At 45.6% G+C, this 26,638-nt stretch overlaps 1 protein-coding gene across 4 annotated transcripts in view; it reads left to right on the plus strand.

Annotated features, from left to right (window-relative positions):
- Window positions 1–26,638, plus strand: part of MCMBP (minichromosome maintenance complex binding protein) — a 192,936-nt gene that overhangs the window by 145,113 nt on the left and 21,185 nt on the right. For all 4 annotated transcript variants that reach the window (XM_073564273.1, XM_073564272.1, XM_073564271.1 and 1 more), the window contains 3 exons: window positions 21,621–21,738; window positions 21,843–22,008; window positions 22,142–22,275. In XM_073564273.1, coding sequence (XP_073420374.1) covers window positions 21,621–21,738; window positions 21,843–22,008; window positions 22,142–22,275 — 418 coding nt within the window. The remainder of the gene's footprint in view (window positions 1–21,620; window positions 21,739–21,842; window positions 22,009–22,141; window positions 22,276–26,638) is intronic.

The following is a 26,638-nucleotide window of genomic DNA, read 5'->3' on the forward strand; positions in this document are numbered from 1 at the left end:
AAAGCCAGGTAGCACACAGACTAACACTCCTTTTTTTTTTTTTTTTTTTTTAGCACCAGTCAGGTACACCTCATAGCTGCCCAAAAGGACGCCCAGGACAGGCATTGCTCGTCTTCAGTAACACATCAATTGATAGTTGGAATAAATAAACTGCATTCACCACATCTTAAGGTGCAGGCTTTATTTTCAAGTGTAGGGGTGTGCAGTATAAGGTTCTGCAGCAGCTGAGTTATGCAGTATGAGGTTCTGCCCCCCCTAGTTTTGATCCTGACTAAAACCGTTTCTTATATATATGGCGAACCCTCAGGTAACCCTAAATGAAGGTCAATGGACACAGGTGGCTGAATTGAAGGAATTGCTTAATCACCTGTTTACCGTGACTAAAAAATTACAAGCTGAGGATTTAACTCCTGGCGTTTTCATAAGGGAGTGGAAGAACTTGCTATTTTGCCTGTCCCAAAGAGGCGATTTAATGGCAGATGGCATTTCTGCTTCAATGAAACGGAGAGAGGCACAGCTATTAGAAAATAAAAATTTTCTGGCAGCTGTTTATGTGGCCCCGAGTCATCGTATATTGCTTGATGATCAACAGCTTACTAAAGGAAAAGAAGCTCTGACTGAGGTAGCAGTTAGGATGAGTGGCCTACAGGAGGATTTCCAGGTGCAAGAGGACTTGGGTCCTGACAGTGCTACTGCTGCCATATCTTCATCCTCATCAGATGAGGAGTTTGACTTTGACAAGTATTTGGATGATATGGAGCAGGCAAAGCGTTGCCGCAAGGAAAAAGATTTCACTCCGTCTCCTATAGCAAGCAGATTGACCATATTTCAGCAAAATGTTTCACTTGCTCTCAAAGAAAAATTCAACCGTTCATCAAAACTGACTGTGCATGAGGCAATTCCTTTATACTTGGAAATTGTTAGAGATGTTGCCCATGTGGTTACGGCTTTGCCTCCAACCCAAGTTAGTGTAGAGAGGTTGTTCTCTGGCCTTAAAATTATTAGGTCAGATTTTAGGTCATCTATGAAGGAGGATCTGATGGAGGCAATTCTATTTCTTAGAACAAATTCATAGACTGCACAAATGTTTAGTATGTTTTTGTTGAAAACTGTTTTTTGCCACTTACATAGTTTATTACATAGTGTTATATATATATATTATGTGTATATATACTGCATATATACTGTGTGTATGTATGTGTGTATATATATATATATATATATATATATATATATGTGTGTAATCAATATTACATAGTGTATTACATATTTACAATTTATTAGTTTTGTGTTCTAAAGTTGTATTCCAATAAATATATATTATGTTCTATCTAAATGTCTTGATTATTGTATCATAAAAATGATTAAATATCTGATGTTCACATTGTCCTACAATAAATTTTTTACTTAAATATAAGCAATATATGTTGGAGTCGGTGGAAGGGAAATTGAGAAGTCGGAGTCGCAGGTTTGGCTTACCGACTCCACAGCCCTAGTGTTTACCACCACGCCCGGGACATCTTCTTCTCACGGTGTAGGGACCGCGGTTATCCTCCACTGAGATTCTCCATTCCTAACATTTTTAGATCATCTTCTCTAGTCTGGCCTAGACTCAGGCTTAGCTCCAAGATCCCTCACGAGACAGATTTCAGCCTTATCCGCAGGGCTGTGGAGTCTGAGTCAGTGCTCATTTTGGTGGAGTTGGTATAAAATGGACCGACTCCTAAAATATATAATAAATTGGGTACAGTAGTTCAATGCAGAATGTGCTGAATATTTTTTCATAGGAATTTGGGAAAGTTATGAAATGTCCTATAAATTGCTGTTCTATTCCTGATCTAAGGCTACATTCACACAGCGTTTTTGCTGCGTTTTTTTGAAGATACGTTCAGCTGCAAAAGCAGATCAGCTTTTTAAAAAACCGCACCACCTGAAAAGTTTTTGAGCTCATAGATAATGTGTTCAATAAGCAAAAGCAGATTAGAAAAACGCCACACAAGCTGACATGCTCATTCAGCCCAAAAACGGATCCTCACAAAACAATGTGTCTGAATGTCATATCTTGAAACCCATTTACTTTGTTGGGATGCCCAGAGTCACTGAATTTTACTGCAAAAAATGGATCCGCAAAAACGCTGTGTGTGAATCATGGCTGTAGCCAGCGAGGGGCAGCTGCCACCCCTAGAAGCAGGGGCACGCACCTATCAAAACTCACTTGTATGCTGCAGTGCTCCCATCCTGCACCGGCTCCAGACTGCAGGGGGCAATCTCCCCTCCTCTGTCCTGTCTTCTGCAGTCTTCACCAGAGAGAGGAGGGGGAGGGGTGCCTGCCCTGCACAGGATCGGATTCCTGGGCCCCGAGCTGGAGAAAGTTGTGCACACGCTGCAGCTGGCAATAAGATAGTCTGCAAGAGGGAGAGACATGCTGGAAATCTGATTGGAAAATTGAGGAAATTTGTTATTGCCGCCAGAACCCCTAAAATTGACCTTCACAGGAAAACAGGGATTTTTGTGATAACTCACCGTAAAATCCTTTTCTCCGAGACGCTCATTGGGGAACACAGCACCCACCCTGTTAGCCAATTGGCTCCTTTTTTGTTTAATATGTATTTATGACAAAAAGGTGGGTCTTTCCAGACAGGTTACCTGCATTAAGTGTATTTTGTCTGTTTTTCATCTCCTACTGCTTTTGCAACAAACTGGTCTTGCCGCCAACCAGGGCAAGGGTGTATACTGCGGAGGAGGAGCTAACCTTTTTTTCATTCACTTAGTGTCATCCTCCTGGCGGCAGTAGCATACACCCACAGTCCTGTGTCCCCCAATGAGCGTCTCGGAGAAAAGGATTTACGGTGAGTTATCACAAATATCCCTGTTTTCCTGTCCCCTATAGGGCATGAAGAGGTCCTGATAGTGCTGGAGGCACAACAACATCAGAATACCTGTAACCGCCGGACAGCCAACGGTCGGGGACTCTGCTCTCCTCCGTGGAAAGGCTGCTCCCGTCTCCACTTCGGTGGTTCTCGGGACCCTTGCCTGCCCCTCCTACGCTCCCTCAGCGGGGTAAAGCAGGTCGGTGCTGTGCAGCCGGGGTCTTCCTGAAGCTCCCCGGAGTCGTCCTCCCCATGTGGCATATGATCCGGGGCTGCGCGCACACCGGAAGTGGCGTCGGAACCAGCGCCGAACTTCCGGTTTGCCACCCACCTGCGTGCCAGGCTGGAACGCACGTGCGGCCTGCAGTTACCGTACCGCGAGCGGTTGTCCGGGGCCCCACCACAATAGCTGGAGCACCGCCGACCCCCACAGGGAGTCACCCGACGGGGTCAGTGTGCAGTATCCCCACGGGGGTAACGGATGGGGCAGCCACTGAGCAGCTGGAGAATCAGCTGTGGAGGAGGGGTCATTGAAATGACCCCCACATGTGGACCGAGGTGAGGAGGAGCACACAACACGCTGGATTGACCTGGGTTATTTAAATCCTGGTCTGGGTGTGTCCAGGTAAGGCCATTATCTGTACAGGCGACTGTGACAGACTGACCATGGATGGCGACAAACCCTTACTGCCTGCTTCTGCAGAGCCCAGCGTTCACCCTCCTACTGTAAGTAGCTGGGTGGGTCCCCCCTTTTTTCTGTCCGGGTAGTCTGAGGTGACTTAGTATGCCTTCTCTCTTGTAGGGAGACATGGCCTCTGACCCTAAAAAGAGTAAGCCAAGCCGCGAGTGTGTGTGTGGTTCCTGGCTTCCCTCTTCATATAGGAAGAAGCTTTGTCAGCCCTGCACAGACGATGTATTAAGTGCCGAGCAGCCCTCCCTACTGGACAGTATAAAAACTCTCATCAGACAAGAAGTCCAAAATTCTATGATGACATTTTCCCACACTCTGACACCACAGCCACTCTGACAGCACAGCCCCTTCCTACTAGGAAAAGGAAATCGGCACCTGTGGAATCTTACTCTGACTCGGGCGAAATTGATACCTCTAACTCTCAGAGAATGCTTGGGAAAATGAGGGTTCCACTTCCGCCCCCAAATCCGATAAATAAAAATACTATTTCTCTTTCGAAGATATGGGTTAGTATGGTGAAGGGCACTATGGGATTGGAAGAGGAGGAAGTGGAATTCTCTATACGGGATGAAATGTTTGGGGGGCTGAGGCCTAAGGCCCAAAGGGGGTTTCCCATTCACGAAAATATCCAGAATCTAGTTATGCAAGAATGGGCCCTTCCCGAGAAGGGACTTGGTGTCCCCTCAGAATTGAGAAAACTGTTTCCCTTGGACGGAGACTGCTCCTTATGGGAAGTCCCTAAAGTGGGCATGCAGGTGTCCAGGGTAACTAAAAGAATGACTCTACCATTTGAGGATTCGTCTCAACTCAAGGATCCCATGGATCGCAAGATAGAGAGCTTGCTTAGGAAATCCTGGGACGCCTCCACAAGCCTGCTTAAGGCCAATACCGCCTCTACGTGTGTAGCCAGGTCCCTGTTCTGCTTGTTGCGTACGATGGAGGATCACCTCACTCGGGACCTCCAGGGAAGAAATCCTTGACTCTCTTCCCATATTACAAAAAGCGACAGGGTTCCTAGCGGGTTCCGTCCGGGAAGCAGCAAAATCTGCGGTCCTCTCCAACTGTGGCTGAAATCTTGGGGAGAAGACTTTACGTCAAAAACGAAACTCTGTGCAATTCCCTTTCAGAGAAATTATGTATTTGGCTCCGCTCTGGATGATATCTTAGAGAAAGCCACTGATAAAAAGAAGTCTCTTACGGAACAAAAGAGACCTAGGAAACGATTTTTTGTTTCCCCCCCCCCCGTGACCAGTACTCCCAGAGAGAATTCAGGGGGAAGGGCAAAATCGGGCCAGTGGAGTTATCCTAAAGGAGGTAGGGGCAGAAATATTCTTGCCCCCCAACAACAACAAAATTTCACTGATAAGCAATGACTGTTCTCTGGTCGGGGGCCGACTCTCGAATTTCATAGATCGTTGGCAATCCGTAGCCTCAAACCAGTGGGTTCTTCGCACCATTCGCGATGGACTGAGACTGGAATTCGAGAGTCCTCCCCCTCAATGCCAAAGAGTGACGTCCCTGCAGGCGCACCTCCAAAAATCCTTGCTGTCAGACATTACAAACACTTCTACAGGCAAGAGCGATCTCCCCAGTACCACAACAGGAGATAGGCAGAGGTCACTGTTCGTAATGGTAAAACCGTCAGGGAAGCACAGAGAGAGTCATCATAAACTTAAAACCCTTGAACCAAGTAGTAAAGACGATTCAAAATGGAGTCAGTCAAGTCAGCAATCCCTATTATAGGTCAGAATTGGGTTATGAGGGACGCCTACTATCACATCCCAATTCATCCAAACCACAGGAAATTCCTCAGGTTTGCAGTTTTCCAGGGTCACCAGGTCAACCACTACCAATTCAATGTCCTGCCATTCGGGTTATCCTCAGCCCCTCGGGTGTTTACCAAGATAATGGCAGAGGCAATGATCTTCATTCGCCACCAGGGGATTTGCATTGCCCTGTACCTAGACGACCTTCTAATAGTGGCTCCATCCATAACTCTCCTGAACTAGGACGTAGAGAGGGCCCTGGAGATTTTACAGTCCTTGGGTTGGATCCCAAACTTCAGACCTTCACCCTTCACCAAGGAAGAAGTTCTTAGGGATACTCCTGGACTCAGGAAAGAGAACGTTCTTTCTACCCAGGGAGCGACAGCTCAGCCTTGTTCAAAGGATTTCCAGGTTCAGGGATCAGAGAGCACCAACCCTGAGGGACTCAGTATTTATCCTAGGTTCACTTACAGCGTGCATCCAAGCTGTCTCCTGGGCTCAAGCCCATACTCGGATACTTCAGTCCTATGTACTCAGGTGTTCAAAGAAGTGTCGGAATTCTCTGACCAAGAGAACCCCCCCTTCCTGGTCATGTGAAGGCTCTCCTATGGTGGCTGGACTACCAGAATCTCCAGCGGGGCGTCAGCTGGGATACGCTCCCCCTAAAAATCGCCACCACAGACGCCAGTCAGAGAGGCTGGGGGCTATAGTGGAGAAATCACACTTCCAGGGGGTATGGAGCGCAGACGTCAGAGCCAGCTCCTCAAATGTGAGAGAACTGAAAGCAGTAGAGGAGGCATTGAAAGCGGCATCAACCCTTGTCCGAAATCATCATGTAAGCATCTGCTCAGACAATGTGACTACAGTGGCCTACCTCCGACACCAAGGAGGCACGAAATACTTCAACCTAAAATTAGTGGCTGCAAGAATTTTTTCCTGGGCTGAGAAACATCTGTTGTCCATATCAGCAATATAAGGGCATCAGACAACGCAGAGGCAGACTTCCTCAGCAGGAAGGACGTTCATCCCGGGGAATGGTGTCTAGACCAAACAGTATTTTTGTCTCTGGTGTCAAGGTGGGGAGATCACGATGTGGACCTTTTTGCCAGCAACCAAAACGCAAAGGTGGAAACATTTTTTTTTTTCCCTCAGTCCCACTGACGAAGCATGAGGAGTGGATGCCCTCTCCTATCCTTGATAGTTCAGTCTGGCTTACGCCTTCCCACCGATTCCTATGATGGCAAGAACGCTGCAGAAGATACGGGCAGAGCAAGTCACTACAATCCTGGTGGCTCCCATGTGGCCAGGGAGAAGCTGGTACGGAACATGGCTCAGGAAGGCCCAATACTTCTGCCCCAGAGGGTCGGCCTCCTTCACCACTGCCCTCTACTGCACCCAGACCCGGACAAGATGAACCTTGCGGCCTGGCCACTGAAGCCGAAATTCTAAAGGCTAAAGGCCTTTCCAAGAAAGTGATTCAAACTCTACAGAAGAGTAGAAATCCAGTGACTAACGCCATTTACGGGAAGGTTTGGAGAAAATTTTCATCTTGATGTTCCCCAGATATTCCAGACCCCTTCCATCCTATATATCGCACAGATCTTAGAATCTCTTCAAGACTGCTTAGATCTAGGACTCACACCTAGTACACTAAAGGTTCAGGTGTCAGCTCTCAGTTCATTTTACGATCAAGATCTGGTGAGCCATCAATGGGTAAAACGATTCATGACCTCAGCAACTAGAATCCGTCCTAACTCCGTAGTCAGGTCCCCCCTGGGACTTGAACCTAGTCCTTAGAGGCTCAAACGGCTCCTTGGTCAAGCCTTTGTCATCCATGACTCTAAAAAGCTTAACACTGGATACTGTTTTTGGTAGCGATTACTACCGCAAGGTGCATAGGAGAATTACAGGCCCCGTCAATACAAGAGCCATACTTGATGATCACAGAGGATAGCATCATCCTAAGATTAGATCCCTCCTTTGTGCCTAAGGTAGTCTCGAACGTTCATAGGTTCCAGGACATTGTATTGCTTTCCTTGTGTCCAAACCCCTCCAACGCGAAAGAGGTCTTCCACACCCTCAATGTCCGTAGGATAGTTCTCTTCTACCTCCAGCAGACGGAGAGTTGGAGGATTGACCAGAATTTATTCATTCAATTTTCCGGTCGGAATAAAGGCAAAAAAAAAAACAAGTGCCAATTGGATCCGGCAAGCTGTCAGCCTCACACATACTCGTCACAGAACGTTCATCCTCCTACATTTCTGAAAGCTCACTCTACTCGTTCAGTATCAACATCATGGGCAGAAAGAGGGGACGCATCTTCTGAGCAGATATGCAGAGCTGCCACCTGGTCGTCTGTCCATACATTCACCAGACACTATAGACTAAATTTCAACAGGGATTTAACGTTTGGCAGACATATTCTGCAGGCTGTTGTCCCTCCCTAAGAAATTAGTTGTTGGTATTCCTCCGATATGGCTGTCTTGGAAGGTGACTAGAGAAAATAGAATGTCTTACCGGTGATTCAGTTTCCAAGAACCTTCCACGACAGCACTAATTTCCCTCCCTATCTGATGATTCCTGCACTTTGGTGGTAACTATACATGCTAGTGTGTCCAGAAAAAACACTGGAGGTAGCAGGAAGGGGAGGGTTATTTAACCTTGTGGAGGAAAGACCAGTTCCTCCCACGTCACCAATGTGACGTAACTATACAGGCACAGCTCTCCGGCTCCCCCTTTGTTTCTCAGGTTAGTAAGGGAACTGCACCTAGAGCAAATGGCCGCCGGGGAGGATGTCGTGTTACCCGCTGAGTATTCTAAGATTCGTAATCAGAGTAAAAGCATCAGCCCAAGATTAATTTTATGGTTTAATTGCCTTAAGGGCGCATTAGATAATTACAGAAATATGCAGTAAGCTATACAATGGAATTACAGTGGATTTGCAGTCAGAGTAAAATATAACAATAAGGGTACAAGACTTAGAGATATCAAGCTGGAGGTCAATTTACCAGATTGTAGGTTGCATGTGGGTGCCGGGAGCTCTGCAGTCCACAGGTACAAGAATCTTAGTTGCCGGACAGACCCCAAAGCGCGGGCCGTTGGTCCCCTTGGCAGATCTGTCCCCAGTTCCTTCTTAGATCATCATCGTCTGGTTCTTCTGTGAGAGAGTGAGTGTCTCTGCCATGTGCTGCTAGTTCTTAAGCATGCTGGGTTCCTCCCCCTGTGTCAGAGGGTGGGCTAATAATCTCCACCCTTTAGCTCCCTGCAGAACTATTCCCAATATCTAAGAAAGGGGGTAACTTTCTACAGCATGATCGGATCAGGACACGAGAGGTACCAGTGAATGCGGTTTGTTTTGCCTGTCGTGTGGAGAGCAAACATGGCACCATTGGGTCACTGTGTAGGGCCAATCTCTATATCTCAGGTCCCAGAGGCCTCACCGACTCAGGAGTCGCACTGCCAGATGCGCGATTTCCTCAGGGTCACGCGGATATTTTTTTATGAGTCTATAACCCGAAAGGTGTGCTCATAATCCATGATCCTAGGATGGAGTTGAAGAGGCTGGGGGAGACAATGGATGTGTATTTCGGTGTCCAGCTGACAGGTATATTCTAATTGAAGCCCCCAGGCACCTTCCTGCCCCATGCTGGTGTGGCTCCTATTCAAGCTTTGAAGTTCTGCTTTGGCTTTATCTCATCATACTAAAAGACCTTGCTATTCAACATTGGAGCACTAAATCCTGTTTTCTTCAATATGCTTACAGGCCCTGGGGGGGGGGGGGTAGGAGCAGTTAGCTGCCTGTAATTCTTATGAACTCAGACCAAAATGGACAGGCTAAGCTCAGACATGAGGCGAGCATTAGGCCCCATATCCAAGATGTCTGCTGCTCCTTCATCACAAACCTTCCTGCTTTTCGTGTCCCCCATTAGGGCGGGAAGACATCCTCCAATATGGCTGTCATGGAAGGTTCCTAGAAACAGAATTACCGGTAAGACTAATTCTATTTTTTTTAGCTTGTAGGCCAAAAAAGAGGTGATCGGTTCCCTCTAAGGGCAACTGTAAGCTGGTCAAACTTTGCCTTCCTAAAGTTCAGTGGTTTTGTGACTCCCTGACAAGTCCCCCTAGCAAAACACAAGTGAAACTGTACAATATTGTGGTCGCTATTTCCTAGATGGCCGCCAACCTGCACATTTTTTTATTCTGTCAGGTTTATTGGATAATATTAGGTGTATAAGTGCTGCACTTCTGGTTGGATTCTGCACCAATTGTGAAAGATAATTTTTCTTGGTTATCAGCAGAAACCTGTTGCCTTTATGGGTTTCGCAGGTCTCTGTTTCCCAGTTAATATCCGGGTAGTTAAAGTCCCCCATAACAAGGACCTCATTATGGGTTGCAGCTTCCATCTATCTGCCTTAGTAGTAGACTTTCCATGATTTGTTATATTTGGGGGTTTGTAACAGAACTCAATGAGAATTTTGTTACTATTTTTACCTCCATGTATTTTGACCCATATTGACTCGACATCCTCATTCCCTTCGCTAATATCCACCCTTAAAGTGGACTTTAGACAAGACTTTACATACAAACTCCTCCTCCTCTCCGATTATTACAATCCTTTCTAAACAGACTGTAACCCTGTAAGGTAACTGCCCAGTCATAGCTTTCATCTAACCATGTCTCGGTTATTCCCACTATGTCATAGTTGCCTGTAGATATTTCTGCTTCTAGTTCTTCCATCTTGTTTGTCAGGCGTCTGGCGTTTGCGAGCATGCAGTTTAGAGGATTTTCTTTTGTTCCAATCTCCTCCCTGTGGATTGTTTTAGAAATTTTCTTACCTCCCTTCTGAGTATGTTGTGTCTTGGGTCTTCTTTTCCGCACCTCATATCCTTCATCAGTAGATTTTCTGGCTTCATGTTCGAGTCTAATGTTCTTCCTGTCCCCTCTTCTAGTTTTACGCCCTCCTGATGAGTGTAGCGAGTCTTCTGGTGAATTTGTTTCCCTGGTTTGTTGAGGTGTAGTCCGTCTCTGGTGAGAAGTCTGTGTCGTACAGGTAATTCACACCGTGGTCCAGGAATCCGAATCTGAATCATCGTCTTAGCCAGTTGTTCGCATCAAGGATCCTGTTCCATCTCCTGGTGCCATGCTCGTCTACTGGAAGTTTAGAAGAAAAAACTACCTGTGCTTCCAGTTACTTTACTTTCTTCCCTAACTTTTCAAAGTCCTTGCAGGTTGTCGGGTCCTTCCTTGCCGTGTCATTAGTGCCAACATGTAACAGAAGAAATATGTGGACTTCCTTGGAACTGATGAGCTTTGGTATCCTATCGGTCACATCCTTGATCTTCGCACCTGGGAGGCAGCATACTTCTCTTGCGGTTGTGTCCGGTCTGCAGATGGCTGCTTCTGTGCCTCTCAGTAGTGAGTCTCCCACCACTACCACTCTTTTTCGCTTCTTGACTGTACTTTTCGTTGTCACTTCTGGGTGTTGCGGTGTGCCCTTTTCTACTTTGCTTGTTGGTAGAGCCTCATCTTTCGTTGTGCCATGTTCGTCTTCCACAAGGTCTTGGTATCGGTTTCTTAGTTGTGTGGTTGGTGATGTCTCCATGGTCTTCTTGCTTCTTTTGGTCACATACTTCCACTTGTCTGCTTTTGGAAGTTCTCTGACACTTTCTTCATCTTCTGTAACCAGTAGAGATGCTTCTGTTCTGTCTAGGAAGTCTTCATTTTCTTTGAATTTCAAAGTTACAATTCTTTCTTCCAGACCCCGCACATTTTCTTCTAAAAGGGACAGTAGTCTACACTTCTGGCAGGTGAAGTTGGATGATTCTTCTGGTCGATCTGTGAACATGTAGCACATGTTGCAGCTCACTATGTCCGCTCAGGTGGCTCCTCCGTTATCCTCATCATCCCCTCTGGTCAGCGCAGGCGGCTCCGTTATCCTCATCATCCAGTCTGGTCAGTACAGGTGGCTCCTCCATTATCATGATCATCATAAGCAGCTTGTCCATTATCATGATCATCCCTCTTTGCCAGTGCAGGCAGCTCCTCCGTTATCCTTATTATCCCCTCTGTTCAGCACAGGCGGTTCCTCCGTTATGCTTATCTTTCCCGCTGTTCAGCGCAGGTGGCTCCTCCATTATCATGATCATCACCCCCCCTTGTCAGCGCAAGCGTCTCCTCATCATCCCTTCTGGTCAGCGCAGGCAGCTCCTCCATTATCCTCATCATCCCCTCTGGTCAGCGCAGGCGGCTCCTCCGTTATCCTCATTCCTTCTCGTTGGCGCAGGCGGCTCCTCCTTATCATGATCATCATCCCCTTTGTCAGCACATGTTGTTAAGTTATGGAAAATAATTAAAGGGTTTGAAAATATATCACATCTTCAAGGTATCGGCCAAGGTGCAGCTTTTCTCACACACTTACCAGTACTTCTGCCCATACAGTAACTGCTATTGGAGAAGCATGTGACCAGACCATCAGCCACCTCCATTTATAAAACACCTGTAAATATAGTATCTTGATTTCAGCAAAGCATTTGACAAAGTATCTCACACCATCCTTATTTAAAAAAAAAAAAGACTAAGTATGGAATGGACAAGGCAACTGTCAGGTGGATTCATAACTGGCTTAGTGATCGGACCCAAAGAGTGGTCGTAAATGGCTGCACATCCAGTTGGAAGAATGTCTCAAGTGGGGTACCACAGGGCTCTGTCCTGGGCCCTGTATTGTTCAACATCTTTATCAATGATTTAGGTAAAGGAATTGAGGGTAAACTGATTAAATTTGCTGATGACACAAAGCTAGGAGGGATAGCTAATACTAGAGAAGAGAGAGAGAGAATTCAAAAAGATATAAATAAACTGGAGAAGTGGGCAGCAACTAACAATGGTTTTTAACAGGGAAAAATGCAAAGTACTATATCTGGGCAATAAAAATGAAAAAAGCATATACAGAATGGGAGGAATAGGGCTAAGCAACAGCACATGTGAAAGACTTTGGTATACTAATAAATCAGACTGAACATGAGTCAACAGTGTGATGCAGCAGCAAAAAAGGCAAATACAATTCTAGGATGTATTAGCAGAAGCATACAGTCTAGATCACGTGAAGTCATTATTGCCCTCTACTCCTGGTCAGACCTCATCTGGAATACTGTGTCGAGTTTTGGGCACCACATTTTAAAAAAGACATCAACAAACTGGAGCAAGTTCAGAGAAGAGCGACCAGAATGGTGACCGGTCTGCAAAATTTGTCCTATAAGGAACAGTTACAGGATTTGGGAATGTTTAGCTTGCAAAAAAGAAGACTGAGAGGAGACGTTAAAGCTGTCTACAAATATCTGAAGAGCTGTCACATTGTAGAAGGATCATCTTCTTTGCTTCTAGTCTTTCCTTGTTAAAATGAGAATAATGAGATGAAACTGAATGAGAGGAGACACAGATTAGATATTAGAAAAAACTTTTTGACAGAGTGATCAATTAGGGGAACAGGCTGCCACGAGAGGTGGTGATTTCTCCTTCAATGGAAGTCTTCAAACAGAGGCTGCACAGACATCTGTGTGGGATGATTTAGTGACTCCTGCGTTGAGCAGGGGGTTGGACCAGATGGCCTAGGAGGTCTCTTCCAACTCTACCATTCTATGATTCATATTGGAAAGCTGATTTTCTATTAGAGGAGGCTGATGGGCGGGTCTGGTCACATAATGGGCAAATCTGATCACATGCACTTCCAACAGCAGTAATTGTATGCACAGAAGTGCTGGTCAGTGGTTGAGGAAAGCTGAACTGACTATTACAGGGAGTCGCTTGTCCGTCATCCTGGTTCTGCAGTGATATCTTTATTGAAGTTTACCAACAATATTTACACGAACATATTACCCGCTTTGGGTGTGTGCATACGCTGCGGATTCTGCTGCGGTTTTGGCCGCTGCGGGTCCGCAGCAGTTTTTGCTGCGGTGTACAGTACCATTATTCCCTATGGGAATAAAAAACCGCAGTGCAGATGGTGCGGATTTTTCTGCGGTTTTGAAACCGCAGAAAGAATTGACATGTCAATTCTTAATGCGGATTCCGCTGCGGTTTGCCATCTCCTCCATTGAGGAGATGAAAAACTGCAGAGCAATCCGCAGGTAAAACCGCAGGTCTTTTGACCTGCAGATTTACCTGCGGATTTTACAAAATCCGCTCAGCCAAATCTGCACTACAATCCGCAGCGTGTGCACGTACCCTTTGGGTAAACACAGAAAATTAAGAACTGGGAACAGGAAGAAGTAAGGGAAAGGCCAGATTAAATTAAAAACAAAAAATTGCCATTCTACTAAAAAAGTCATCACCATTGTAATGTCTAGAAAGGAAACATCTCCTGTTGCAGTTTCTAGCCTTGTAATCATTATTATTGCTCTTCGGATAAATATGGATCATATCTCTTGTAATCCTCTTTATTTCACCAATCCAGGCAGCCCAAAGCTGTTCAAATTTATTGATTTTGCCTATTTTTTTGTACACACCTTTTTCCAAACTTATAAACCAGTTTATTTTGTTGATATTTTCCTATTTTGTTGATATGTTCCTTTTTTGTTGGGCTCTCGGTATCCATCCAGTGTTGCGCTTTTGGTTTCCTTGCTAAATACAGAATTCGTGCTATAGCTATTTTATCTGCACCAACTATTACAGGGAGTCACTGGTCCGTCATCCTGTTACTGCACCGACTATTACAGGGAGTCACTTGTCTGTCCTCATGGTTCTGCACCAACTATTAGGCTGTGTGCACACTGTGCGTTTTTAATGCGTTTTCGCTGTGTTTTTTCCGCTTGGAAATGGGCTAAAAACGCTATGGAAACCTTTTGCAAGGTAATTTAATGACAATCCTGAAGTGTTCTGCACATTATCAGTAAATTTCCTTTTGAGATTTTGCAGTGCATTTTTTTTCTGCACCATGTCCGTTCGTTTTTCACCCATTGACTTCAATTGAGTCAGTCAAAACCGCAAGTATAAAAAATGTTTGCAGATTTGCTGAGTTTTTTGCATTTTTACCTGCTTCCAATGGGGTTTCCCACGCTGTTATCTGTGTCGGTAAAACCGTGGGTTAGAGCACTGCGGGATAACGCTGTCAGATGTCAGCGTGACCTCGAAGCTGTGACTGTGACCCGCAGCAGTGACCTGTGGTAAAAAGCGTACCACAGGTCAGCAGGCATGGGCTGATGAGACGACTGCTCCCATCAGGCTACGTCTGCTGTCACTGTGCTCACTGTAAAAAAAAAAAAAAAAAAAAAAGTTAAATAATTATATACGTATTCAAATAGAAATTAAAAAAACATTATACTCATTTAACACCAAATCCCCGATGCCCACGTCTCCTAGAAAAAATGTAAAATAATAAACCAATATATACTCACCTGTCTTCCGTAGTCCACGTAATCCCGAGTGTCCCATGTCGACCTCACATGGGCCGCTGGCGATACACTGACAGTAGGTAATCGCTCTCGCAGTGTGTCACTGAGCTGCCATGCGAGAGTTCACCAGAGTACATCAGCTGATCAGCTCTGTTGCTCTCACGGCACCACTGTGTGAGAACTTTCTCATGGACCTACATTGCCAAAGCGATTACCTCCTGTCAGTGTATCGCCGGCTGTCTTTGAGAGCAGTCACGTCAGTGACTGCTTTCAAAGAGATAAGGATCGTCGTGGGATATTATGGATTATCTTCTCTGCGGACAGGTGAGGAATATTGTGGTGTTTTATATTTGTTGCAGGAGACGTTGGCATCAGTGGATTATGCGTTCGTTGAGTATGTTTTAATTAAAATTCATTAAAGGAGTCTGTCATTATTTCATATACAGGACTTTATTCTGGGTGTCTGTGCTTTTATACAATATCATTATGGAGTTACTAATGGATAGATGCACTGTAGTGGACAGGGCTGTGGAGTCGGTAAGCCAAACCTGCGACTCCGACACCTCAATTTCCCTTCCACCGACTCCACGACTCCGACTCCCACACATATTGCTTATATTTAAGTGAAAAATTTATTGTAGTACAATGTGAACATCAGACATTAAATCATTTTTATGATACAATAATCAAGACATTTAGATAGAATATAATATATATTTATTGGAATACAACTTTAGAACACAAAAAAGTAATAAATTGTAAATATGTAATACATTATGTAATATCGATTACGTAGATATAGATATATATATATATATATATATATATATATATATATACTGTATCACTATGTAATAAACTATGTAAGTGGCAAAAAACAGTTTTCAACAAAAACATACTAAACAACATTTGTGCAGTCTATGAATTTGTTCTAAGAAATAGAATTGCCTCCATCAGATCCTCCTTCATAGATGACCTAAAATCTGACCTAATAATTTTAAGGCCAGAGAACAACCTCTCTACACTAACTTGGGTTGGAGGCAAAGCCGTAACCACATGGGCAACATCTCTAACAATTTCCAAGTGTAAAGGAATTGCCTCATGCACAGTCAGTTTTGATGAACGGTTGAATTTTTCTTGGAGAGCAAGTGAAACATTTTGCTGAAATATGGTCAATCTGCTTGCTATAGGAGACGGAGTAAAATCTTTTTCCTTGCAGCAATGCTTTGCCTGCTCCATATCATCCAAATACTTGTCAAAGTCAAACTCCTCATCTGATGAGGATGAAGAATATGGCAGCAGTAGCACTGGCAGGACCCAAGTCTTCTTGTGCCTGGCAGTCCTCCTGTAGGCCACTCATCCTAACTGCTACCTCAGTCAGAGCTTCTTTTCCTTTAGTAAGCTGTTGATCTAGCAATATACGATGACTTGGGTCCACATAAACAGCTGGCAGAAAAATTTTATTTTCCAATAGCTGTGTGTCCGTTTCATTGAAGCAAAAATGTCATCTGCGACTAAATCTCCTCTTTGGGACAGGCAAAATGGCATGTTCTTCCACTCCCTTATGAAAATACCAGGAGTTAAATCCTCAGCTTGTAATTTTTTAGTCACGGTAAATAGGTAATTAAGCAATCCCTTCAATTCAGCCACCTGTGTCCATTGACCTTCATTTAGGGTTACCTGAGGGTTCGCCATATCTATAAGAAACGGTTTTAGCCAGGATCAAAACTAGGGGGGGGGCAGAACCTCATGCTGTTCCGCAGAATCTCATACTGCACACCTCAGCTGCTGCAGAACCTTATACTGCACACCCCTACACTTGAAAATAAAGCCTGCACCTTAAGATGTGGTGAATGCAGTCTATTTATTCCAACTATCAATTGATGTTGATGTGTTACTGAAGACGAGCAATGCCTGTCCTGGGCGTCCTTTGGGCAGCTATGAGGTGTACCTGACTGGTGCTAAAAAAAAAAAAAAAAAGTGTTAGTCTGTGTGCTACCCGGCTTTCATTCTTTTTGGTACAGATATGGATAAATGGATAGAGCTATTGCTATTGAAAACATTATCTATGAGCTCAAAAACCTTTCAGGTGATGCGGTTTTTTTAAAAAGCTGATCTGCTTTTGCAGCTGAAAAACGTATCCTCAAAAAATGCAGCAAAAACGCTGTGTGTGAATGTAGCCTTAGATCAGGAATAGAACAGCCATTTATAGGACATTTCGTAACTTTCCCTAATTCCTATGAAAAAATATTCAGCACATTCTGCATTGAATTACTGTACCCAATTTATTATATATTTTAGGAGTCGGAGGGACCATTTTATACCGACACCGACTCCACCAAAATGAGCTCCGACTCCACAGCCCTGGTAGTGGAGTAATGGAGAGGCAGTTCCGAAGAGTGAGGCTAAGTGCCAGATTTGGCGCATCTTCTACATGTTTCTTTTCTAGGGCAGGTGAGAGCTGATGTTTTTAGTCTGGGAGGGGGCCAATATCCATGGCCCTTTTCTAGGATATTAATATCAGCCCGCAGCTGTCTGCCTATCCTTTGCTGGTTAGATTTTATAGGGAGGACCCTATGTCATTTTTTTTTTCTGCGGTCCCTCTGTAAATTAGTCAGTAAAGGCTAAGCAAACAGATGTGAGCTGATATTGATAGCCTGGGAACCTTTTATGCCTGCTGTCTCATTCCCAGAATATTTATAGTTAAATGGAGCTTTTTTTATGGATTCAGTGCGCTGCTGAACATAACACACAACTAATAATAATAAATTTTATTTTTATAGCGCCGACATATTCCGCAGCACTTTACATTTCAGAGGGGATTTGTACAGACAATAGACATCACAGCATAACAATAATCACATACAGTAGATTATAAGAAATACCAAGAGGAATGAGGGCCCCGCTCGCAAGCTTACAGTCTGAGGAAAGAGGGAGACACGAAAGGTGGGTGGTAACAGTTGCCCTGATTGTATGGACCAGCCATAATGTTAAGTGTGTAACAGTACAAACACAGAGGGCTAATGGATGCATAAAGCATGTGGGAACATGATGCGGGGAATCTGGTTATGGTAAAACTTTTGGCTGTGCCACACAGGGATAGATTAGGGTAATGTGTTGAGGCGATAGATCAGTCTGAATAAATGCGTTTTCAGGACACGCTTAAAATTGTGTGGATTGGGGACTAATCGTATTGACCTGGGAAGTGCATTCCAAAGAATTGGCGCGGCACGTGTAAAGTCTTGGAGATGGGAGTGGGAGGTTCTGACTATTGAGGATACTGACCTCAGGTCATCAGCAGAACGGAGGGCGCGGGTAGGGTGGTATACTGAAACAAGGGAGGAGATGTAAGGTGGTGCTGAGCCATGGAGGGCTAAGTGACAAACAAAATCACTCAATAACTCTACAGCATAATAGAATATTCATAATTCACATCATAACCTCAAAAAAGATGAATAAACCAACAAGAGTCCAGAAATATAAAGACTCAAATAATTTTATTTAATACAAAAAGGAAAAACAGAACAAATGGACATATTGAAATACCATAAAAAGATTTTTTTTTTTTTTTTTTTAAATTACAAGGAGATAGATGCATAGTAAACACATTGGCCACGGAGTCCTTGAAAAAGCCAGGGTAGTCGAAACGTACGTTGGAGGGAGCTTGAGACACACTGAGCCACTTATTACGGTTATCTATGATTTAGTTATACTTCTTAAGCACTTTAATAGGCTGGTTTCAGCCTATTTATACTATGCACTTTATTATTGCTATTATGCTCATATGATTACTTTTGTTATTGTGGCCAATGTGTTTACTATGCATCTATCTCCTTGTAATTTAAAAAAAAAATCTTTTTATGGTATTTCAATATGTCCATTTGTTCTGTTTTTCCTTTTTGTATTAAATAAAATTATTTGAGTCTTTATATTTCTGGACTCTTGTTGGTTTATTCATCTTTTTTGAGAAGGTTATGATCATTTCATGCACTATACCTCTTCTATATCAGGTGAGTAGAATTTTAATACGGTTCTTACCCTGTTTCTCAGATAAGACCCTATTTGCGCTTTTTTCCGTTCCTATAGTGTGTATCAGTGATTCCCAGAATATTAACATCAGCCCGGCTGAGTCAGCTTTCCCTCTGCTGGTTCTGAAAATTACGTGTGAGCCCAAACAATTTTTTTTTTTTTTTACATTTTTTTTTCTTTAAAATTAACAGTTGCTGTTTGGTTACAGCTTATGTATGTTTTTTCTGCTAAGGCTCTTAGGCTGGGTTCACACTTGCGTACCGGGGCACTGCGGACGGCTGTGTACTTACTCCATGATGCTCCGCCCATTTCCGCACTTTTTCCGTTTAGGTCCACCTACTTCTGTTTTCCCGTGTGGTCGGTGGGCGCGTCAAAATGACGCATCCACATACATCACCATGTCCTGCTTACCCAATGTTAAAGATAGGTAAGCAGGATGCATGCAGAAGTGGGCGGACCTAAACGGAAGAAGGGTGGAGCTTCAGGGAGGAAGTATGCAGCCGTACACAGAGCCCCCAACCCCCCCGAACACTAATGTGAACTTAGCCTTAGGGCCCCGTCACACATAGCGATCTCGCTAGCTGAGTCACAAGTTTAGTGACACAACAGCAATCTTACCAGCGAGATCGCTGTGTGTGACAGCGATCAGCGACCGGCCCCCCTGCCGGTATCACTGATCGCTGCAGGAAAGTGCAGGACTTTTTGTTTGGTTGCTGATCTCCCGCTGGCCAGCACGCATCGCTGCATGTGACAGGCGGGAGACCAGCAATCAGCTGGTAACTAAGGTACACATCGGGTATCTAAGGGACATGCGTCCCTTAGATACCCGATGTGTACCTTAGTTACCAGCGAGTTACAGGTGCCGCCGCCACACGCTCTGGACCAGGATGCAGCAGGACGCCGCCCGCGGAGATTTCGGGGATACAGGCGCGCCCTCTGCTCGTGGAGGACTGGAACAGCAGGCACCTGTATCAGCGGCTGCACATCAGCTCCCGCCACCGTCACACACTTGTCCGCTGCTCCCGGGCTCCCTGCATCAGCGCGCTGTTAAGTAACGACCACAGCGACGCCGCGCCCTCGACGTCGCTGCTCCTGTTCGCTGGTGAAGCTGTCTGCTTGACAGCGATCCTGACACGTTCATATCGTTGTTGGGATCGCTGGTGAGTCGCTATGTGTGACAGGGCCCTTACATAGGCTGGTGATAATGTGTGTGTTTGTGTTTACTTATCGGCTTAGTAATGAGGTGTTAGGCTGACACCTTTTCATTACTAAGCCTAGCGCTTAGTGTCAGTGACAGCTGCTGACACCAAGCCCTAATCACATTACTCTGGTGACACTGCATCAGCCTGAAAAAGGTGGTGTTAAACCAAGAAATTACATCACAAAACTTTTTTATTTTAAGATGTCTTTAGCTCAAAAAAGTCTTCGTTGCTGTACAAAAACGCACTTTTTTGCTGTAGCCGTTTTCCTGCCAAGAGATGTAGAAATTTCTGCAAGCAAATACTCAGTGTGCCCACATAGCCTTACAGCGAGTCACTGATCCATCCTCCTGGTTCTGCACAGACTATTATAGGGAATTTCTGGTCCGTCCTCCTGGTTCTGCACCGACTATTTCAGGGAGTCAGTGGGCTGTTTGCCAGGTTCTGCACAGACACAGGGAATCGCTGGTCCGTCCTCCTGGTTCTGCACCGACTATTTCAGGGAGTCAGTGGTCTGTCTGCTGGGTTCTGCACAGACTATTATAGGGAATCGCTGGTCCATCCGTCCTGGTTCTGCACCGACTATTTCAGGGAGTCAGTGGTCTGTCTGCCGGGTTCTGCACAGACTATTATAGGGAATCGCTGGTCCATCCGTCCTGGTTCTGCACCGACTATTTCAGGGAGTCAGTGGTCTGTCTGCTGGGTTCTGCACAGACTATTATAGGGAATCGCTGGTCCGTCCTCCTGGTTCTGCACCGACTATTTCAGGGAGTCAGTGGGCTGTTTGCCAGGTTCTGCACAGACACAGGGAATCGCTGGTCCGTCCTCCTGGTTCTGCACCGACTATTTCAGGGAGTCAGTGGTCTGTCTGCCGGGTTCTGCACAGACACAGGGAATCGCTGGTCCGTCCTCCTGGTTCTGCACCGACTATTTCAGGGAGTCAGTGGTCTGTCTGCCGGGTTCTGCACAGACTATTATAGGGAATCGCTGGTCCATCCGTCCTGGTTCTGCGCCGACTATTTCAGGGAGTCAGTGGTCTGTCTGCTGGGTTCTGCACAGACTATTATAGGGAATCGCTGGTCCGTCCTCCTGGTTCTGCACCGACTATTTCAGGGAGTCAGTGGGCTGTTTGCCAGGTTCTGCACAGACACAGGGAATCGCTGGTCCGTCCTCCTGGTTCTGCACCGACTATTTCAGGGAGTCAGTGGTCTGTCTGCCGGGTTCTGCACAGACTATTATAGGGAATCGCTGGTCCGTCCTCCTGGTTCTGCACCGACTATTTCAGGGAGTCAGTGGTCCATCTGCTAGGATCAGTACCGACTATAACAGTCCACCACTGTATGTTCACCAAGTTCTTGTCACACACGAATCTCCAAGTATAGCTTGTGCTTGATGGTAAATTATCTGCTTTAAATAATATTGTAATTCCCATATATCCATAGAGTTGGGTAGAGTATGCATAGTGGTGGAGACCTCTTATTTAACTGTTTTCTTGTAATTGTGGGAAGATTTATAGACTTTCTCACTGAATTGTAACTGTCTTGTAACCTCTTTATTCTGGTAATACTTCATGTTGATGGTGATTGGTCTTTAGCATCGTGTTTAACGTCCTCCCTCCCTGATATTTCAGTTGCCAGTATGGTAACAGTGCTATAACTATGGATTGCGTTCATTGACAGATATGCACGGAGAGATGTTCTTCCCCTGGGGAAATTCTCCCTGAACCTCAGTGGTTGTCCACGGAGTGGTGACTTCTCCCGACATTTGTATGGCATCCTGCAGCAGATTGTACCTGCGGTAAGCCTCTGGGCCATGTCAGAGATAACAGGCCGTTTTATCAGAGCCATTCCAGGTGGGATTCTTCTGACTCAAAGTTCCTAGTAGTTTTTCTTTCTCTGCAGTCTTATTTTCTGCCAATGACCATAGAAAGCATGAACTGCTCTCGCTTCATCCCTCGTAAAGATTACTCTGCAAACCGTCTGGTGAGTGGCCTCCTTCAGCTGCCATCACACACATTACTGCTGGTGGATGAGACCGTCATGGAGCAGGGTCAGCTCAACACAACAGGTCAGTGGTGGTAGGGGGCAGCAGTTCTGTAGAAGGGGTGACGTCGGTGGAGGAAGTACTAAAGGGGTGGCAGGGGAGGGGCGTTAGATCGGTGATTTAATGTGTAGTGTTAACCATCATCTCTGTTCATTAGGAGTACACAATTTGACTGCACTAGGTAACCTGATCACTTGGCAGAAGGTGGACTATGACTTCAGCTACCATCTGATGGAGTTCCCCTGTAATATTAATGTGCTGGTCACCTCTGAAGGCCGCTCTCTGCTGCCAGTGAGTATTACTTAGTCCTCCGTTGTTCCTGTACTGTGGGCACTAATACACATTCTGTTGTCTTAGGTGGATGCTGTGACCTTATGTGAACTTGTTCTCTCCATGGGCCTTGCCCATGTTCATGCCATGTATAGTGCCTTCTGTCATTAACCCCTTAATGACCCCAGCTTTTTTCAGTTTTCGTTTTTTGCTCCCCTTCTTCCCAGAGCCATAACTTTATTTGTCCGTCAATATGGCCATGTGAGGGTTTATTTTTTGCAGGACGAGTTGTACGTTTGAAACGCATCGTTGGTTTTAGCATGTCGTTTATTCTAAAGTGGGAACAAAATTCCAAGTGCTGTGAAATTGCAGAAAAAGTGTAATCTCACATATTTTTTGTTTGGCTTTTTTGCTAGGTTCACTAAATGCTAAAACTGACCTGCCATTATGATTCTCCAGGTCATAACGAGTTCATAGACACCAAACATGTCGAGGTTCTTTTTTATCCAAGTGGTGAAAAAAATTCCGAAATTTGCTAAAAAAATTGTGCCGTTTTGCAATACCCGGACCGTCTCCGTTTTTCGTGCTCTGGGGTTGGGTGAGCGCTTATATTTTGCGTGGAAAAAGAAAGTCCAAAACAGAGCAAAAAATAGTGTGTTCACATGAGTAACAAGTAGTTTTTTTTTGAGAAAGAACAAGCTATTGTTCGAAACGCGTAATCTACTACTTGTTACTCATGTGAACACACTATTTTTTGCTCTGTTTTGGACTTGTTTTTAACAATAAATTGGACTTGAATTTGCAAAGCTGGACCCTTTTTCTTTTTACTGCGTGAAGACGGCACGTGGTCCGGGCTATCCACTACACATGCCTTCAGGTGAGCTGGCTTTTTTTTCTCTTTTTGTATATTTTGCATGCCCAGCCAATGTTTTTAAGGATACCAATGCAATGTCGCGGCGTGAAAAAAAAATTCTGGCGTTTTGACTTTTTTTTTTTTCCCACCTACGCCGTTTAGTGATCAGGTTAATCCTTTTTTTTTTTTTTTTTTTTTTTTTATGATCGGGCAATTCTGAACGCGGTGATACCTTGTGTGTGTGATGATTTTTTTTTTCCGGTTTTTGTAAGTTTATTTTGAATGGGGCGAAAGGGAGGTGATTTAAACTTATATATTTTTTTTTTCATATTTTTCAAAACACTTTTCTTTAAATTTTGGCATGCCTTCAATATCCTCCATGGGAGAGTAGAAGCTGTCATAGCCTGATCAGCTCTGCTACATAGAGGCGATGCTCAGATCGCCTCTATGTAGCAGAATGACAGCATTGCTATGAGCGCCAACCACAGGGTGGCGCTCATAGCAATCCGGCATCAACAACCATAGAGGTCTCAAGGAGACCTCTGGTTGCTATGCCAACGCATCGCTGACCCCTGATCACGTATTTCTGGCCTGGCGGCCGGAAACACTTGTTAAATGCTACTGTCAGTGTTTGACGGTGGCATTTAACTAGTTAATGGGCATGGGTGGATCGTGATTACACCTGCGCCTATTGCGGGCACATATCAGCTGTTCAAAACAGCTGACATGTCCCAGCTTTGATGCGGGCTCACCGAAAGCCGGGGTTCTTGCCTCGGAAGCAATAGTACGGAAAGAGATTAAAGAATTACTCCAGGATGTTGCACTATGCCACCATGACAGCACAACTAAGATTTTCCATCTATCCTAATAAGAACCGGGAAAAATTCAAGAGGTTAAAAGCCGCCTCCGTCCCGTGGGCTGTAGGAGAGTCCTCCGTCCCGTGGGCTGTAGGAGAGTCCTCCGTCCCGTGGGCTGTAGGAGAGTCCTCCGTCCCGTGGGCTGTAGGAGAGTCCTCCGTCCCGTGGGCTGTAGGAGAGTCCTCCGTCCCGTGGGCTGTAGGAGAGTCCTCCGTCCCGTGGGCTGTAGGAGAGTCCTCCGTCCCGTGGGCTGTAGGAGAGGCCTCCGTCCCGTGGGCTGTAGGAGAGTCCTCCGTCCCGTGGGCTGTAGGAGAGGCCTCCGTCCCGTGGGCTGTAGGAGAGGCCTCCGTCCCGTGGGCTGTAGGAGAGGCCTCCGTCCCGTGGGCTGTAGGAGAGGCCTCCGTCCCGTGGGCTGTAGGAGAGGCCTCCGTCCCGTGGGCTGTAGGAGAGGCCTCCGTCCCGTGGGCTGTAGGAGAGGCCTCCGTCCCGTGGGCTGTAGGAGAGGCCTCCGTCCCGTGGGCTGTAGGAGAGGCCTCCGTCCCCTGTGTGAGCAAACTTTTTATTAAACTAAGTTCAGTGTGCAGTAGTGGAAGATAAACCTGAAGTGGAGCGACCATTGAATTGTGTTATACTTTGTCCTGACCAAATGTGTGCTCGCCTGAGAGGCCACGGTCTTTTTGTATTCATTGCTGTTGTGAGCAAAATACTCTCTTCTACTCCTTCCGAACTCCAAATATTAAAATGTTTTTGAGATTTTGAGGGAAATTAATAGAGCACAACCATGTATGGTGTACTAGATAAGACTTCTGCTTTATTAGCACATGTAGGCATTAATAGAGGGTCACAGACTAAGGAAAAGTTCCCTCTGTAATATTCGCTTATAGGAGCGTGAATAGAAATGTGAAGCTTCCCCACCCATCAGTGCAACCTCTGATTACTCACACATAGGACAGGATGGAGACCTTGTACTCAAAATTCGGTTGTCTCACATTCCCCCCTTTTGTGACCAATTATGTCATCTCAGTAGGTATATAGGAGTGCGCTAGTCGCATCCTCGCATGGACCCGTAGCGCGTCAGGCTCTCTCATCTGCACAGCTCCCCTGCTACCTCCACTCTACACCTCAACAAGGGTTGATGTCACGTTTCACCATGGAATAAAATTGCACATAAAGAAGGATCTGGGTTACTGCTCCAATTCTTTCAATTTCTTATGATTTACCTTCATGTTACCGATGTGCGTGCACCACCCTAAGGAGGCGCATTGCGGTGTGAACCAATGAACATTGCTTGATTCCATCAACTGGTGCCTAATTCTGTTTCTACACTTCCCCTGGACTTTCCTACCTGCTTAACCTCAGGTCCCTGCCTAAACGCCTAGAATTGTATCACAACACTGGATTCTTGTCTGTGATCCATAATGCACAACCAGGGTTTCTTATCATAGAATCGTAGAATCATAGACATCTTAGACATCTTTCCTTGCATATAGACCTGAGTAACTTAGGGGTAACATAAAATAACGCTTTTACGGCTACATATACCAACAAACAATGAATAATAGCATACATGTACTGTATATATACATAAAAAAGACCACCACAATTGGGGGTGAGAAGGGAGATAAAATTATATTATAATATGGAGGGATAGTGGCAGTGACGGAGCAGTGGATCACAAGAGGCAGGAGCCGGCTGCTGCGGCTAAAGAGATGAATATTCACTGCGCTGGCGTATTTTTCAAATTATAAGACACAACCTCAAGTTTAGAGGCGGTAAATGGGGATAACAAATTTTAACCTGTCATCAAGATCAGGTATGTTACTGGTGCATCTTAGGGCCCCGTCACACATAGCGAGTTTTGTGACACACCAGCGATCTCACCAGCGAGATCTGTGTGTGACAGCGATCAGCGACCGTCCCCCTGCCGGTATCGCTGATCGCTCTTGGAAAGCCTTGGACATTTCTTTGATCGCTGGTCTCCCGCTGGCCAGCACGCATCGCTGCGTGTGACAGGTGGGAGACCAGCGATCAGCTGGTAACTAAGGTACACATCGCGTATCTAAGGGACGTGCGTCCCTTAGATACGCGATGTGTACCTTAGTTACCAACGCGCTGATGCAGGGAGCTGGTAACTAAGGTACACATCGGGTTTCTAAGTGACGCACGTCCCTTAGATACTTGATGTGTACGTTAGTTACCAGCTGATCGCTGGTCTCCCGCCTGTCACACGCAGCGTTGATATCGTTGTCGGGATCGCTGGTGAGTCGCTATCTGTGACAGGGCTTTTACAGTCCGAATGTAGCGAGAGGGCGGCAGCTGTGAAGCGGGCTCGCAGGAGTAGGGTCACATTTAAGTCATTTGACAGCAGGAATGGGGTGGGCCCTGGGCTAGGATGAGGGGGTGTCCCAGCGGTGCGAGGCAGGAGCAGAGTCCCTGCTGTGCACATTGATCTCACCTCGTCATTGAGCAGAGATCTAATTCTGTGCATGCACCAGAACCATTTTCATGAAGCCCACCACGAGGTCGGTGTGCGCGGTGAGGACTCCGCTCCTGCCTCACACTGTCTGAACACCTCCCTCCTCCCAGCCCAGGAACCACAGCATAGATAACCTGCTCCTGCCTCCTGTGACCCCTCTCCAGCGCCCACCCACCCCCAGTAAGCTACATTCAGAAT

Source organism: Dendrobates tinctorius, unplaced genomic scaffold (assembly GCF_039654945.1).
Source record: "Dendrobates tinctorius isolate UK_male_01 unplaced genomic scaffold, ASM3965494v1 ptg000443l, whole genome shotgun sequence".
In the NCBI taxonomy this organism is placed as follows: domain Eukaryota; kingdom Metazoa; phylum Chordata; class Amphibia; order Anura; family Dendrobatidae; genus Dendrobates; species Dendrobates tinctorius.